The 17,317-nt window shown below is 31.1% G+C and overlaps 1 protein-coding gene across 3 annotated transcripts in view; it reads right to left on the bottom strand.

Moving 5' to 3' along the window:
* LOC106472394 (cullin-2-like) overlaps positions 1–17,317 on the bottom strand; it is a 35,532-nt gene that overhangs the window by 14,287 nt on the left and 3,928 nt on the right. For all 3 annotated transcript variants that reach the window (XM_013933037.2, XM_022400973.1, XM_022400972.1), the window contains 10 exons: positions 16,371–16,473; positions 12,667–12,761; positions 11,706–11,805; positions 7,700–7,782; positions 6,901–6,997; positions 5,728–5,838; positions 3,460–3,622; positions 2,591–2,715; positions 1,137–1,244; positions 797–859 (listed from right to left, as the gene is read on the bottom strand). In XM_013933037.2, the coding sequence (XP_013788491.1) occupies positions 797–859; positions 1,137–1,244; positions 2,591–2,715; positions 3,460–3,622; positions 5,728–5,838; positions 6,901–6,997; positions 7,700–7,782; positions 11,706–11,805; positions 12,667–12,761; positions 16,371–16,473 (1,048 nt within the window). The remainder of the gene's footprint in view (positions 1–796; positions 860–1,136; positions 1,245–2,590; positions 2,716–3,459; positions 3,623–5,727; positions 5,839–6,900; positions 6,998–7,699; positions 7,783–11,705; positions 11,806–12,666; positions 12,762–16,370; positions 16,474–17,317) is intronic.

Genomic DNA, 17,317 nt, shown 5'->3' with positions numbered 1-17,317 from the left:
GCATGTTAGTGTGTGATAAGAAACTACACTAATATATATATATATATATATATATATATCAAGCTTTAAACAATAAACACAAGGGTGATTAAAACTATTCTTTATTCAACACTTTATTAAAAATAACATAACTTTCAAACTAAAATAAGTGGAAAAATCAACTGATTTAAAAAACTTTTACTGACTGATGTTTCAAGCAAACAGTCTTTATCTTTCATAATCTACATGCAAAATCAACAGAATAAAACTCCCTGCTTTTTTATCCCATGCTTTCTTTTTCGTCTTACAATAAGTAGAAAGTTTTTAGTGTGCATTAGACTCTAAGTTACTTTAATACTGGGAAAGCTGTGATTTTATGACTTTCCTTAAGTTTTATCTTTCCATAATATTTTTTATGTTTTCCTCATACAAGTATCTGAAAATTTTGTCATATTTCCTCTAAAAAAACAAGTATAACTGTAAAAGGATATCTACAAAACAACACTTAAATTTAAGTACAGTAATTAATTCTAATAAGTTGTAATCAGGCCTGTACACAGAGTGTTTGAAAGAGTGGGTTCTAATTTGTGAGATCAAATGCCAACACATATTGTGTGAAGCACAATCAGCTATGGGGGTTTGGAGGCATGCTGAAACTATTTGAGGAGATACTCCCTTTCTTAAAATATTAGTATCCCCCCCCCCCTCCCTACATATATATGTGGTAATATTTTTTTTCTTTTAATCTTTCTTGTATTCAACTATACTAAACAAGAAATCCAAAGAACCTTCAGCAAAAGTGTATACACATACTTACAAATTCTGGTGTGCGACAAGGCTGCTTGGAGGTAGTTCTATGATTAATTACAGTGGCACAAGCCTATAGAAGAAAAGAACAGGTTACAACAATGTAAATACTTATGTGTAAATTATTCAACTGTAAGATAATTATTTTTATAGTCTACTTATTACATCAACCTTTCACTTGAAACACCTAGTAGCACTGAATACTTATCAACTATCATTCAAGAAAAAAGCTCATATGACATTAGGTATTAAGTTTCTTTAATCTTTAATTTGCTATTGTTTGACTAATTAATTCATTACAGTTACACAATAAAACTGTACTTAAACTTATAAAAGGCATAAAAGCTCACTTTATCTAAGGCTCCCATAAACTGTTGGTCTCCATGGAATACTTCTTTAATCAGCCGCTGATATTTGTTGTGAACCTGTAGAACAGACTCTACAAATGTCTGAGGAACCTTTTAGGGAAAAAGTAATTTCAATGTTAATAAAAAAAATAATTTTATTGTACAACTATTAAAATTATCTTTTTTGAGCTAATTTTTATTAGTTTTAAAAAATTGGTTTCTTTAAACAATCTCACTTCTTTATAAAAACAATTAATTTTGATTTCCTATTGAATCAGTTTTAAACAACAGGGAATACTGACAACAAAATTGTAACAAAAACAAAATTCAGAAGTTGACATAAGGTTCAGCTAAGTTAATGGTAATTTGTTTAAAACCAATTTTACTACAGCTTAAGTCAATAACTCAATAGATGGCTACAAAAAGAGTCTTTCCGTCCTCCCAGTAAAGAATAGTTTAAGTATCTTTTCTGTAGCAATACAGCTAACTCAAATATGATTAGTAAAGAAATCTTTTAGTTTTTACAAGAGTAATATGTTGTAAGAGTGCTATAAGATGTGTAAAATTAAACTAATATAGTTCACATTCACTCTCAGATTATATCACTTACTTCATTTTCGAATTGCTAAATTTTAATAACAATAGAAGAACACACAGTATAAAAGCACAACAAGGCATTTTAATTATGTTAACACCCTGGCTATTAAATAAGACTTTTTTTATCACCCAATAAGAATAAGGAACTTGGTTATATTAATACTGATACTAACAACAATTGTTTATAATTGCTAGAGGATGTAACACTTTTTATCCATCTATAGTTCTGGTTAACAACTAAGCCATATTTCACTTTTTAAAATGCTAGATGCTTTTGTTTGTCCTAGTGAGATAACAAGTGGGAATAAGATCAATTTAAGGTGTATTACCTGTCTTACTACAAATGGCAATGTCAGAGGGCAGAGGGATGTAATGCTTGGCTCCTGCCATTCTAAATATTTGTCTGACCCTAAAGTTCACAGGACACATCTTCAGGTAACAGACAATTGTATACAAGACAACAACACCCAAAGAAACACGATCAAATCTCTGGTTAGTCTTTTTATTTTTTTAGCCAATCAGAGGAAGAAATGAATCACTTGAAAGTCACCTTAGTAATTTTTAGTTTATTAACACAAAAATAAAAATCTGGCAGCAAAAATAATCCTACTTTATAAGCTCCTCATTTATCATTCACAACTATCTCCTTATCCTTCTAAAATAAAAAAAAATATTCCTAAGTCCATCTGCCTGTCACCTGCTTATTCCACCCACCACTTTTAGAATCCTAGAGATGTTTCTCTCAATTATTAGATAATAAATGAATCATATTTCATTTTCTAATTGCTCTAGGACTTCTAATGTATTACAGGATTTTCAAGTATTGAAATAATCAGACCTTTAAAAAAGTAAAAACTTACATTATCTCCTTGTAGATTACTAATAGAATCCAGCCCAATCCTTGTTATATGCTGTTGCACTTGTTTGATAAGAGAATCAAGACCTAAATGTACAGGCTTTAACAAAGTGTACATATTTTGCAGATCTGCAAGATATTAGGAAACAAACACATTTCTTGAACTTTACTACAAAGATACACTGTGAATTTATAACAAACACTTTCTAATGCATTTTCAAGAACAAGAAAAATATTCTCAAGATTCATAGATTTAATCATTGTTCTGAAGCTTACTTTTAAAAGGATTGACACTATTGCTTATGAATATTTTACTATTCACCATTTAACCCTTTCTGAATCAGAGGGTCTCACGGAAACATTCAACCAAATTATTAAATAAAATCTCATATGTTGTTAAAAAATTATCAATGTTTGATTTAATGTTTCTATTACTTTTTAGATTCTTAAATTTCAAAATTTTATAGTGTTTTTGACATAATATAAAACTTTAGAGGCAGTTTTGTATTTGATTAGTGAAGGGCTTTTCATCTCTATCCATTTGGCTGGGTTTTGCTGACGTTCTGACGTACATGTTACCATAAGCAATGTACAGGCCACCATTTATAACCGGACCCATCCCTACACAGGAATCGCTATTGTGCCCCCTGATAACCAATCGCAATACATATAAATTGTACTGTTAACATGGGCTGGCCTTAATTTGTAATTAGTTTATTATAAACATCTAAATATTGGCCAATCATGCAGTACCAAAACATCCTGAATATAAGCTAAATATTTTGAAAGAGGTTAACACAAAAAAAACCTATTTCCTTCAAACCAATAGAAATCATCTCTACTTTATCAGACACCTGAATCAATTGGCAGTACCTTTTTTTCTCTCTTGCTGTACCATGTTCACACACTCTCCATGTAAAAACTTGAGATGATCTGCAACCATTCTCTGCTCACACTCCTCTGTTACTCTGGGGTAAGAACTGGGATGAAGGAATTTCCGACTCCTCAAGTTCTCAGCATCTAATCGCTGTAAGACCTAATTTTTGCACAAAGAGCATACATCAGGAAAATGTTTAAAACAATTATTTTCATAAAATAAAGAATAAATGATACACAAGAAACTAAAATGTGAAAGGACCTCAACAAAAAACCAAAACTATTATCTCCTTTTTTTTCTAAAGGACAAAAAATAACAAAGCTGAAGAAAGTAGGGGCTTCTGTGGTGAAGCAAGTATAAATAGCAAAAGTAAAAGTTACATTTGCAACATATTTTTCTGTTCATTTGGACCCATAATAGGACATTATGTACACAGAGAAACCAGCCAAACATCTTTAAATAAATCAAAATGGTCATAAAAAATCAATGGATTTATCGAACAAAACAAAAATAAATGTAAAGATGAATCACAGTAAGTTTAATTTTATTTTTCAAAGTAAAATAACCAAAACAAGAAATAGATAGAATAAACAATAAGAGTATTTATGCATTACAAAAGTGTGCTTGAAGGACATCTATGTTTGTTCAATAGACATACACAAAAAAATTTAACTAAACAAATATGAAACTAATCTAAAGAAAATAATATGTTAAGTGAACTCTATAAAAACTTAAACAAAAGAAAATAAAGAAACAAATTTCTTTTTTAAATCTACTGGGTGAGGACAAAACGTATGGAATAAAAAGGAAATCAGTGACAAATAATAAAAGAATCACAGCATAATGCATTCATCTGATTATAGGAGGATCCACGAGACTTATTCCTTTCTGAATTAGTTTCCAGGATTACAAATAAACAATATGGAAAAGCATTCATAAAGTTTGATGATCAGAGAACTATATACACACACACATTAAGAATCAAGGACATTTATAAGCAGAACAGTTTAGTCTTATCAGTTCCTATTTTTACAGTACAAAGTACATTTAAACTACTTATTTTAATCACAAGCTGTGGTACCCGTCCTTTGTCCGGGCTATGAATTTAAATAAATATGAGGGTGGATGCTATGATAAACAACATAAAAAAATCTTAATTTTTACACAATATATTTATAACGTAACATAATATTACAGTATTCATTAGTACCTCACCCAAAATTTGGTATTAGCTTTCAGAACTTATTATGTAGATACTTAAAACATGGTATACACTGTGCAATGGTCAGGGTGACTTTCTATTAAGAAATAGTGGCTAAAGTAGTGGCAGTATGAGAACTTTCTCTCACCCGCTTTCAATGCTCAGCTCTTAATGTCCTTTCACACTGTTTCATGTAATTAACAAACTGATGGTCATTAGCTGCAGAAGTATCTTATGGGGTGAAATTGTAAAGTCACGGGTCAAAGTGGGTATAACTTAAGAAACAACTCTTCATATCTACATTGTGGTGGCTATTATTGTAGAAACTTCATTTGAATTTATGTATTAATGCAATAATGGTGGCAATTTTTTTTCATTGCATTCCTCCACTAGAGAGTGCTAGCGCACTGTCTGAGATATACAACGTGTTTGTATGCCCTCCCCCACAATGTGTGTATGTTGTGTTATAGAAAATTTAATAATTGTTTGGTTTGGTATAAGAACATAGCACTATCTATGAAGGTAGTTAAAGTTAACTTTCACCAAAGATAATAAATGCTCAATAACAGCAATAATGCAGGGGTAGAGAGGGTTGTGAAACCCCTATTAACATGCCCCTTTTTTCCAAATTATCATCCACAAAGATTGGTCCAGTGACCTAGGAGTAGTTAGCTAATGGACAAACAGACAGACACACAGATTTTTGTGCTTTATATAATTATAGATTTCATTGTATAACGTACAGTGGGATTAACAGTGCCTTTCATAATCAAATGCAACTTTATGACATCATTTGCAAAAACAAAACATTTCAAAATCTCAAGCTTTATAAAACACTAATAATACCAGACACAATAAGCAAGAAATAGTAAATTATACTTTCTGGTTACAGCATAAATGTTACTTTACTAGTCAGCCTTTGTTTCAGATGAGATTTAGATAGTGTTTTTTTTTTTATTTTCAAGTTTACAGAAAAAAAAAGTTATATATACATATATATATGAATGTTTAGTTCCATTTCACACAAACTTACTAAATTTCACAGCGTACAAAAGAGCCTTACCTTAACCATATACTGGGAACACTCTGATTCACATAGCAGCATACTGGCTTCTTTCCTGTAGTATTCACCAGTGGCTTGAAGAAATGGAGTTTCAAACATTTCCCGATATAGCTGAGGGATAACAGTTAACAATATAATGACTGTAATGTCTCACATTCTGATGATAATAAGGCAAAAATGTCACTTTCTCAACAAATAGAATAATATATCAATGTAATATTATAATGATCAATCAGTGATATAAAGGTTTAACTATCAATCCCAGTGTTCAAAGTTTTCATCCCATTGGTGCAAAAACATGATCTTTAATGTGAGACAAAGAGTGATGGTTCAATCCCGCTATTTGGTCAGATGAAAGTAGCCCAAGAGTTGATGATGGATGCTGTTTACTGTTCAAAATTAGGAACATCTATGAGCAGATAAACCTTGTAGAGCTTACTGTGAAACTTCTAAACAAACATGATGTGAAGGATATAGCACACTAACCACTAGGCCACATTAATTAAGACCTATACTTTTGTAATTTAACAAGAATTGCACTAGTAATGCTGAAGCTAGACAATTTTCAGATACATAGGCACCATAAAAACATTCCCACAGTAACACAACAACAACAAAAATAAATACTGTTTAAACTCAAGCTTGTCTCAGTTTTAAGTATTCTTCATATTTTAATGCATGGATTTCCTGGTAAAATTGATCTTGAAAGAAAAGTATTGTTTGTTAAGGTTTCATTGTGTGGTGATAATCAAAGGAGTGTTAATTAAGTTAAAAGTAAAAACGTTTTTTTTTTTTTGGCACAATAACAGTCTTTATTAGATATTTCACCCAAGTAGTTACCATAATTAAAGCTAGTCTAGCAAAATTAGCCCTCATGATGGTAACTGTGTTACCGGAACTAGTCAGCTGAAATATTTAATAAAGATTTTATTTTACATCATCCAAAAAAACATTGTTTTTATTATTGAAAATGTCTCAATCATTCATATTATTAGAAATACAGAAAAACAAATTTTAAACAGTAGAAGTTTTTATTTTATTTTTTATTGTAGTTTTTCCTATAATTCCAACAAGCTGAAATTTTACACGACACAAAATAATCCTAGAGAAAGTTTCAGTTTGCAATACAATGAAGATAATCATGAATGTCAAAGTAAACATTATTCAAATTACCTGTAATGATCCTTTCTTTTTATACTCTTCAACTAAGACAAACGAATCAATAACTCCATGAATAACTCTCTGATTAGGGCTATCTCCTAAACGATCACTAACAAAAGAAAAAAACAAGAGATATTTCAAAAAATTAACTCAGCATAAATACATTACAAAGAGGTGTGAAAAAATCATATCTAAATTTATTTATAAATCATACCAATCAGTGGTACATCTTTACCAAACTACCTGTATAACCAGGCTCGGGGAAGTTTCATGTACACACTGAATTATGAAACATAAATATATAGATTTTCAATATTAATTGCAGTACCATGGAAGTGCAAGTTTGTTGTAGAAGCAGGTCAGCTGGTATTGTCAAACTTTTAGAGAACATAAAGTACAGTGCTTTAAAACATAGCAGGGTTGAATATTACCCAATCTCAAAGCATAGAAGTGAGCTTTTCTTGATCATAAGAATGACATTTTCTACCATAATTTCAAAGGATGATTTCATAAATATTGGCAAGCAGTAAGAGTAGAGGGCACAGGTATAAATATAAAAAATCCACACTCCAGTCAAAGTAGTTTTAATTTTCTTACAGGTTATTTAGCCTATGAAATAGTTTGACTTTAGGTGTGGTAGAAGTTGGAACATTAAAGGACTTAAGAGGAGAGTGGCTGAGTATTTTTGTGATCAGAGTTGGATATAATAAAAGGGGTTTATAAATACACACATATATATATATAGTTTAATAGTTTGATTTTATAATTAATCAAAACAAACCAGACAAGTCAAAAGTTCCATAATACCAACCTTCTGACAGCTTCAAGGAGGAGATTGAGCAAACTGTCTTTCAGAGGTTCTATCATGTTACGTTTCCAAAGGTCAAGACCTAGCTGTAGAATATAAAGATATATGATTCACAGCTACTAGGAATTAACAGTATTGTGCTTCTTGAGGAAAGTTCATACCACATAAATTGTTTCATCTGGCTCTAATAATTCACCTACTTATCAAAACTTTTATAATTTGTATGTAAACTGTGTAATGGAAAAACATCAACACATGGAGGAAAAAAAGGAAAACAATAGTAATGAAAGAAACTAGGATGCATAATTTATTAATTTTCTATGAAATCTGAAATGTCACTTGTTACCCCATTGTTAAACAGCAGCAGTACCACTGGATATATTTCTGTTATAGCAAATAAAATTTTTAACATGAAAAAAATAAATAAAATATATACAACACTCTGCTAAGTATATTACATCATCATAAAAAAGTAACTGTGAAAACATCCACTCAAATCTGGAATTTTCTATAAGATAGGTAGAAGAAATCTAAATGACCTTCCCTGACTGTTGGAGCAAAAATTTAGAGTAAATGATTCCTTTATTTTTCTTTCTTGGTTGTAAGCTAAGCTCTGGGCATAGTCAAACTTTGTCTTTGTTGATTAACCTTAGTATGTTTACATACATTAGGGGTGACACATGCATTTTTAAACTAACTTCTAACAACATGAAAATTGCTAATAGCAGCATTATGTTGTATTTTAATGGTGACAAATGGTGAATACCTACTGTTATATGTATTTTAAACTTCAAATGTTTACAAGATCATTTGAAAGTGAATGAAGCTGTGACTCTTGCAAGATGAGGTAATTTCACACTTGCCTGAGTTTAGCATCTATGCTAAAAACAGCATGCACAAGGTGATACTCTCATGAGTTATGTACAGTAGTTGTCAAAATTATCTCTCTTTGCTTATAAATTGTACATATTGAAAATAAGCAAAAAATTATAGTTTTATATTTATTAAAAAGATAAAAATTATCTTTCCATCCAGATATGTTTTTAACTCTGTAGTGACCCTATGTCTTATAGTAGGTCTGTACACTTTTTTCGTGTCTAAACTTTAACATCAATTATCTTGTATATCAATCCCGTGTCAAAGTCAGCAACTTTTCCATGCTAAAATGGCTGTTGTTATCAACTCAGCTAATCCAAAACTAAATACAGTTCTGTTTTTTTTCTTTTATTATGGGTCTACAACCTTTAAAATTGGGTGTTTTCTTACTCATTTTCTTTAATGCATTGCTTAGTTTTCTTTTCTGCAGTTTTTAAATTGATTTAGTAAAGCTCCTCTTTTTTAATTTTGTCCATGAAATAAAGTCACTGACTTCTTGATCAACACTATTATTACTCGTGATGCCATTTCAATCACTGTATATTTACCAAATACCTATTTTTACATATAACAATTCTGCTTAAAATTAGAAGTAAACCATTCAGTATCAAATGAAAATATTTTATATAAATAATCATAAACAACACCATCTTATTGAATTTTAAAAGAAAAACAAAAAAAAAGTCCAGGGAAGAACAGCTATGACTTTTAAATGTTCCAGACTAGTTGGAGAACTAAGCAGTCCAAAATAAATTATTACTTACACAATGGCTTTACTCTGTGAATTTTCGGCTTACTAGTTTCTTTTAAATCATTAAAGCTGCAAAAATTCCAAGTCAATCAATATAAGTTTATAACTTCTCAATATATTAAGAAGTTAATATATATATATATATATATAATGGATAATGCCTGTGGTGATAGACCCCAAATGCATTGGGGATATCTCATCTACCAGACAAAATTCAAAAGCTGATGTTAAACTAGCCAGCAAGCATGGAAAAATCAATTAACGGTATGGATTTGAGTGCTTACACCCACAATGTCTCAACTCCTACTGCCTTTCACTGTCTGCAGTCAGTTGTGGGAAGGCAGTTACCCTTAAAAGTTCTTATAATTCTTAAAGCAGAAATGAAGCCATTCCAATATTTCTACTATAGGCAACTCCTCACCTCCACCCTTACAAATAAAATAATAAAAGATCCCAAATAAAATTATCTTAAATAGAACTACAAGCCCTACTTTAATACTTCTTATGTATTTCATATTCCAAACCTCCTCCCTTTCTCTTGAAAATATATACAAGAATGACATGGGAAAGCCAAGACAAGCCCGGCTACTTGTAGTTTGTCTTTCCATTCCAGGTATACTGAATAAAATTTCAATTTTAGCTACTTAAAAGTAGCTAATAACCTCCAATGTTTTATAACAAATATGAAAATATTTTAAAAATAAATGGTCGATAAGGAAAATATCTTTATTATCACAAAAGGTTGCTTAATTGATTTTCCATGCTTGCGGGCTAGTTTAATCTCAACAATGGATTTTGTCTGGTACATGGGATAATCCCAATGTATTTGGGAGCTACTACCACAGGAATTATATATTATGACTTTAAGGTGACAACTGGGATTAACAATGGATTTTGTCTGGTACATGGGATAATCCCAATGTATTTGGGAGCTACTACCACAAAATCAGCACTATAAAACAATATAAAATAAGCAATAAGAAGTTTTTAACAAAATCCATTGTTAATCCCAGTTGTCACCTTAAAGTCATAATAGATAATTTCTTCTATCTTCTAGTATCATTTACCAGCTAATAAACAAGAATTTGAAGTTATTAAAAAAACAAAAACAAAAGTTTACAGGCTTCCAACAACACTTCAAGACTAACAGCTGTTTTCATGAAAAAGATGGCTGCATAAACTGAAGTCACAGCAAACCCATTTAACTACATATCTGTCAAGCCCTTAATGCAACTGCAATGAATATTTTAGTCTTTTTTTATACTTAAACTTGTTCCTGAAAGTCATTCCCCATGTTCAGTGTAGGCTCTGTGAAACGAACTGTAAAACTTCTATTTTAAATTGACCTTGCCATCATTTACAAAAGTTTGTTGCAATGTAAATGACAGCATCATACAGTACTGTGTAATAATGGCCATCAAACTGAGCATAATTGACAATGAAATGGTTTTAAATGCTGCTATATATATAGCTTCAATACTATTAATTACATTAATTGTTAACAGGCAATTCCCAACTCTATCACAATAACTTTTGTAGATAAGGACATTTGCTCCAGATTAGGTTTGGATGTGGTTTTGGAGCCCACTGCTGTTCTAAATGTGTTGCTGAGTTTTTCTTTTTTTTCTCCATAGATATCACTGAAGCATTATGTCATTTGGGTCAACATAGTTTAACAACTTCACTACATGAACATATCTTTCCTTAAAAAGGGTTGTGATATAATTCCTCGATCATATGTCTACACATGGTGGTACTGCATCGTTGAATATTTGGAAAATCTCCACAAACCAAATATTTTGGTGCTAAATATAATCTGTGTTGATATGTCACTGAGTTGGCACATACAAGTCATTCTAATAAAATGCAGTTAACACTCTGTATTTCATATCTGACTTAAAAAAAAGTAAATATTTCACACAAACTTTATTTTACTGGAATGTATCTTAATTTAGTACTAATACTATATTACTGATATTAAGAATCTCTTTGTAACATAAACTGAAATTAATGAGCTTGAATTATATTTAGTACTTGTATAACAAATTTAATTAAGAATTTTAAAACTCTGTCATATGAATAAATTATTTCACCTAAGTGCATTTAATTAATCACTATATTTATTTGTTCCTTAAAATAACATACTGATAAGGCAATTGTAAAAATAAACAGTAACTGTAAAGCAAATGAAAATGAATAAATTCTGCTATGGTAGAATGAGCCAATATATAGTTATTTACTAATAAGGTAACCACAAAAATATAAAGTATGTAATAAACTTAAATAAAATTAATACAAGTCCTGTTAAGAGATAGCAAGCTAACATTTCACATCCTACTTATAATTTCTAATTATTAAGTTTCAAAACAGAAGGATAAATACCTCTCCTATTTCAAGCATTTGATCAGCTGGCTCTAAGCAACCATAAATTAAGTCAGCATCACTAAACTTCTGTTTCCGAATGTGCTGGGTATTTAAATACCTGAAAAAAAAGTCAAAGTTTTTGTATGACTAAAGGACAATTTTAAATTAATTTCAACCTGCTTAATAATGTATGGTTATAACTGAGAATTCATCTTCTGGATTAAGTGAATATTTTATACATCTTAAATAAAAATAACTATTATAATACAACATAAGTATTAATAATATTTGATATAACTCATTAACTCCACCACCAAAGATGGGCGAAGGTTATATTTTTACTCCTGTGTGTATGTTTGTCAGCAAGATTTCTTGAAAACAGCTAAATGGATTTGGATAAAAGTTGGTATGAATTTGGACTATGATTCAACTTAGAAGTGCTTAGTTTTTGGAGGGTCAAGGTCAAAGGCTAAGATCACAGGAGGGTCACAAATATCCAAAAAATCCCTATTTTTTAACATGGGGATCGATTTTCACGCTATTTTTGCTCTATAACTCAGACAAAAATTATCAGATTTTAATGAAACTTGGTGGACATATGTAGAATATTATTCCTCATTGTCTTGCCAAAAATGGTCCTTGTCCACTGATAATGACGAACATACGGATAGATTTTGTATTTTTTAAGAGCTTAATATGATCAACGCTGCATGGTGGAGGTATGTACTCTACTGAGTGTCCCTCTAGTTTTTACTTGCTACAAACTACATTTCCTCAAATTTCAAAAAATGCAAAGCATTATTGAACACACCAAAAAATAAACAATCTTCTGGGGTATACAGACCCCATAATGGAAACAACACTTGTAGCACAAGTTATTTCTATTGTGTTATTGAAAAAAAATCTTCATACTAATAAATAAAGAACTGCATGGGCATTTCTTACTTTGTGACAGATGTACACATAGTAATATACTTACATGTACAGCTTGTTCAGATAATTGACTCCTTGACTGTATTGTAGCCAGTGTTTATGATATGCACACAAAAGCCCTTCTTCAGAATTTGAAACTAACTGGAACAGAAAAATAAAAATCTCCATTAAAAGTAATTGAGCAAATGTTGAGAGTGGAAAGTATGATATCTAAAAGTATTTTCTAAAATTGCTGTAATGTACGCTACACAAAACAATTAAACGATAAAGGAAACTTATAGTATTTCACCTACGATAAGGCAATGTCCTCTCTCTGTTTATTTTTATACAAATTAAACATCTAATGATCTATCTTGTAACTTGAAATACCTACTCTCATAAATGAAGGTTTTGTAGATGTGCCTTTACCTCTTTACAGTTCATGAAATTAAACTTCAATATGGAATAAGGTCTTAACAAACAACAAGGACAGTCTAACACCAATGTTATACGCCGATAAGGTCCCGAGATGTTTCCAGAATATCTGTAGCATATGGAGTTACTCGAGAGATTGCAATATATCTCATATGAGCATTCTATACATGCCTTATGGAACTGAAGTCCAGTGAACATACAAGTCAATCTACTGAGTCAGTCCACCTTCTTCAAGGAAAGAGTTGACCAAAGAGAGGGGGGGGGGGGGTATTGTCTAAAATAAAGGTGAATTGCTCCAGCATGTAACAGCACAAGGTTTTGTAGGATGTGACTTCTATAACATGGCATTAATAGTATCATTCCACAGGATTTAGAAATCAGTACACTAACCAATGCTTATTCCTGCCCACACCATACTTTCTCCACTGCCATATATATACCACATTCCAGATCTTCAACAACTGATTATATGTATTATCTAACACATATATAAAAAAAGAACACTGCTTCGCATGTTGATCAATTGAATGCGAGCCATTACATGCTTTTGTACAAGTGGAATTCATCTCATTGAGCATCTAACATAAAAGGGTAGCTTTAAGTAAAAAAAACCAGATTGGCTCACAAAAAGTATAAGAGATAAAATAAAAGAAATTTAAATTGACTGGTATGACAGGAGATTTAGAAGATTATAGAAGATAAAGAAAGTTGGTGAAACAAGAAATTAGGGCATAAAAAAGATGTATGAAAAAAGGTTGGCTCAAATTGTAAAAATTAACAGTAAGGATGTCTTTAAATGCATTAAGGGTAAACAAAATGTTAGGATGGGGATAGGGTCCTTGAGGGATAATAAAGGAAGGCCAGTATCTGATGATTATGAGATGGCTGGTTTATTAAATTTTGCTTTTTCTTTGATTTTTACTAACAGAGGTTTAAGCAGTATTCCACATCTTGAACAGTTGATAGATGAAAACAAGATCGTACAAAATGAGTGCATTAATCCTGAACTGGTAAAGAAAAAATTGGGAAGTTTAAAGAACAATAATGCTCCTGAGCCAGATAATATTTCCCCAAGAGTTTTGAAGGAGGTTAAAGATTGTATATGTGAGCCACTTGCTACTATTTTTTGTCAGTCCTTGAATACAGGGCAGGTACCAGAAGATTGGAAGTTATCTAATGTAACTCTTCTTTTCAAGGGAGGTGATAAAAATTATCCCAGTAATTACAGACCCATTAGTCTTACATCAGTTGTGGGAAAAGTTTTGGAAAGTCTGATAAAAGATGCTTCGCAAAATCATCTAACAAAGTTAAAAACTAAGGGAATATCTTGGCTGACAAATCTTTTGACATTCTTTGAAAAGGTTACTGCTTATGTAGATTTGGTGTATCTGGATTTTCAGAAAGCATCTGACAAGGTGCCACATAAAAGGCTTGTAAAAAAAATTATCTCAACAGGTATGGGGGATAAGTTAGCAAATTGGATAGGAGAGTGGCTGGATGAAAGAAAGCAGAGGGTTGTTACAAATGTAGTTCAGTCAAACTGGATTAATGCCACAAGTGGGGTACCTTAGGGCTCAGTCTTAGGAACTTTGCTCTTTTTGATTTACATTAATGACGTAGATGAAAGAATGGTTAACAAATCACTTAAATTTGCAGATGATATTGAGGTCTTGGGTGATGCTAGCTGTGAAGAGGATGCTGCTGATTTACAAAAGGATTTAGATCATTTATTGAGTTGGGCAAATAAATGGCAAATGGGTTTTAATTATAATAAATGCAAGATAATGCATGTGGGTTATCATAATTTCAATTATAAGTATAACATGGATGGGAATAACCTTAACAGTGTCATGAAAGAAAGGGATCTTGGTGTAATAAATGAGCAGTCTCTTAAGCCATCCAAGTAGTGTGCTGTTGCTAGTGGTAGGGCAAATAAGATTTTAGGTTGTATCTACAGAAATATTGAATACAAGTCTAAAGAAGTTATCATTTCATTGTATAGGTCACTGGTTAGGCCTTATTTGGAATATTGTGTTCAGTCTTTAGCTCCTTAGGAAAGACAATGAATTCTCGGAAAGGGTTCAGAAAAGAGTTAGTAAAATGGTGCTTGGGATGGAGGGGTTGTCATACGAGGAGAGGTTGAAATCAAATTGTTTTTTCTTGAAAAAAAGAAAAGTTAGGGGAGATCTGACTGAGGTGTTTAAGATTGTAGAGGGAATTGAGAGTGTTGATGCACCATCTTTTTTCATACTTAACAGTGAGAATAGTAGGACTAGGGGCCACAAGTATAAAGTTTGACAGGGTAGGAGTCATCTTCAGCTATGACAGTTTTATTTTTTTTAGCAGGGTGGTTGGCCTTTGGAATTGATTGTGTCTTCAGATGTTGTGGAGGCAGTAAACTTAAGTGACTTTAAGAGAAAGCTTGTTAAGTATATGAATGATAAGGGCTGGCTTTAAGATTTTTTTCTTTTAAGTTATTTATTAATAGTTTTAGTTTAGAGGCTGGAACAGCCGAGTTGAACCAATAGGTCCCATGTTGTCCCAAAACATTATGTTAAGTCCATTTCTACCTAACTGTACACTGACCAGTGTCCCATTGCAACCACAAACACGATTCAGTCTCAAAGCAAGTAATCTACAACTAGAGCAAATCACAGTTATTAGTGTATGTTGTCCAGCTGTCCAAGTCACCGTACAGGGTACATCATATACTAATTACACACAATACACCTAGGTGGCTGTTTAACAGTTGGTACACCTCAGTCATAAAATGTTTTTATCTAGTTTTTCTTAAATACAGCTGATAATTGAAAATATTAAAATATATGATACAATATGGAAATCAATTTTCATGAATATTATGGTCCATAGCACACTAGCATTACTTTCACATCATTATGACACTACTATAAACATTACTTTTTGACATATATTTGAAGAAATTGATTAACAAACTATAACAACTTTTCAATTTGAAGTGTTGCATTTGTACACCTACATATAAAAATACGTAAGTACACAAATATGCAAGTGTTCATTTACGTGTATCTGTATTAAAGAATATATTGTTCAGACATACATCACTTTTGGACATTTAGGTATACTAGTACATGAATTAATTTTGTTATGATAGTAGTGTTGTAGTAGTATAATAATTCTATGAAAGCTAATCAGAGTATGAAATTTGAGATTTTATTAACTATACCTATAACAATATATATATATATATATATAAAGCCTGGCGAAAACCTTAATTAATTTTCATAGAATAACTTCTGCAAGATCATTATGTTAGGTCACATGGCTTATAACCAGAAATAAATTTAGGATAATTACCTTATACAGAGAATGTACATGATGATCAAGAAATTGCTTGGTTTCTTGATACAATCTGTCACCCAGTGGCTCTGGAAATGCCACACAGAGAGCATACACATCAGTGGTTTCAGTTAAGGATTACCACATTTATAAGATGAAGACATTATATCTTCTAACATTACCACTGGAAGTGTTGTTAACAGTAAAAGTATCAACTGGTGATTTATTACAGTATTATATCCAATGGCAATATTGCACTATAATATATTAAATAATTTCAGATAAACTGGAATCTTTAAAATGTAACCATGCTAAGTAACCTACATCCAAACATACACACACACACACATCTATTTCAATATACACACACATATATCTTCTTGACATTTATCACTACAGACAGGCTGATCATTTAACTGTGTAGCACGATAATATAAACATGGAAAATAAGAATTAAAATGTATTATTAACTAGCAACATTGTTACATTATACAAATATACTTCTAACATTTAACTAAAAAAACGTTTTCACTACAAATTCAGCAAACAAGAAAATTACTATATAGCATTGCATGCGACTTTGGACTATTTTACAGCTGTTATACATACACATACACAAAAACAAATGCACATGTATTTCTTATACAAAATTATTTTAGTAGGAAAGGGATCCACATTATGAATGGATAAATTCATGTACTGTACATAACTTGTAATAATTCAGTATGCCTCTCACACTTGTAAATGTTTTTTTTTTCTTACTTAAAATGAAATCAAAAGCTGAATCTAGTTTAGTTTTATGTCATAGTATTACATGACTTTGAAATAAAACTATTCTTTATGATCTACTAGTGTAGAGCCCATAAAAAATTATGGGGTAAGTACTACCATCCCCACCCCACAGTATATCTTAACCTCACATTTCATAGCTAAATGAAATAAATAAATTTTATGAAATCAAGATT

The sequence above is a fragment of the Limulus polyphemus genome, unplaced genomic scaffold (genome assembly GCF_000517525.1).
Source record: "Limulus polyphemus unplaced genomic scaffold, Limulus_polyphemus-2.1.2 Scaffold5295, whole genome shotgun sequence".
In the NCBI taxonomy this organism is placed as follows: domain Eukaryota; kingdom Metazoa; phylum Arthropoda; class Merostomata; order Xiphosura; family Limulidae; genus Limulus; species Limulus polyphemus.
Note: the sequence above shows the minus strand (reverse complement) of the source record. Positions and strands in the feature narration are given on the sequence as shown.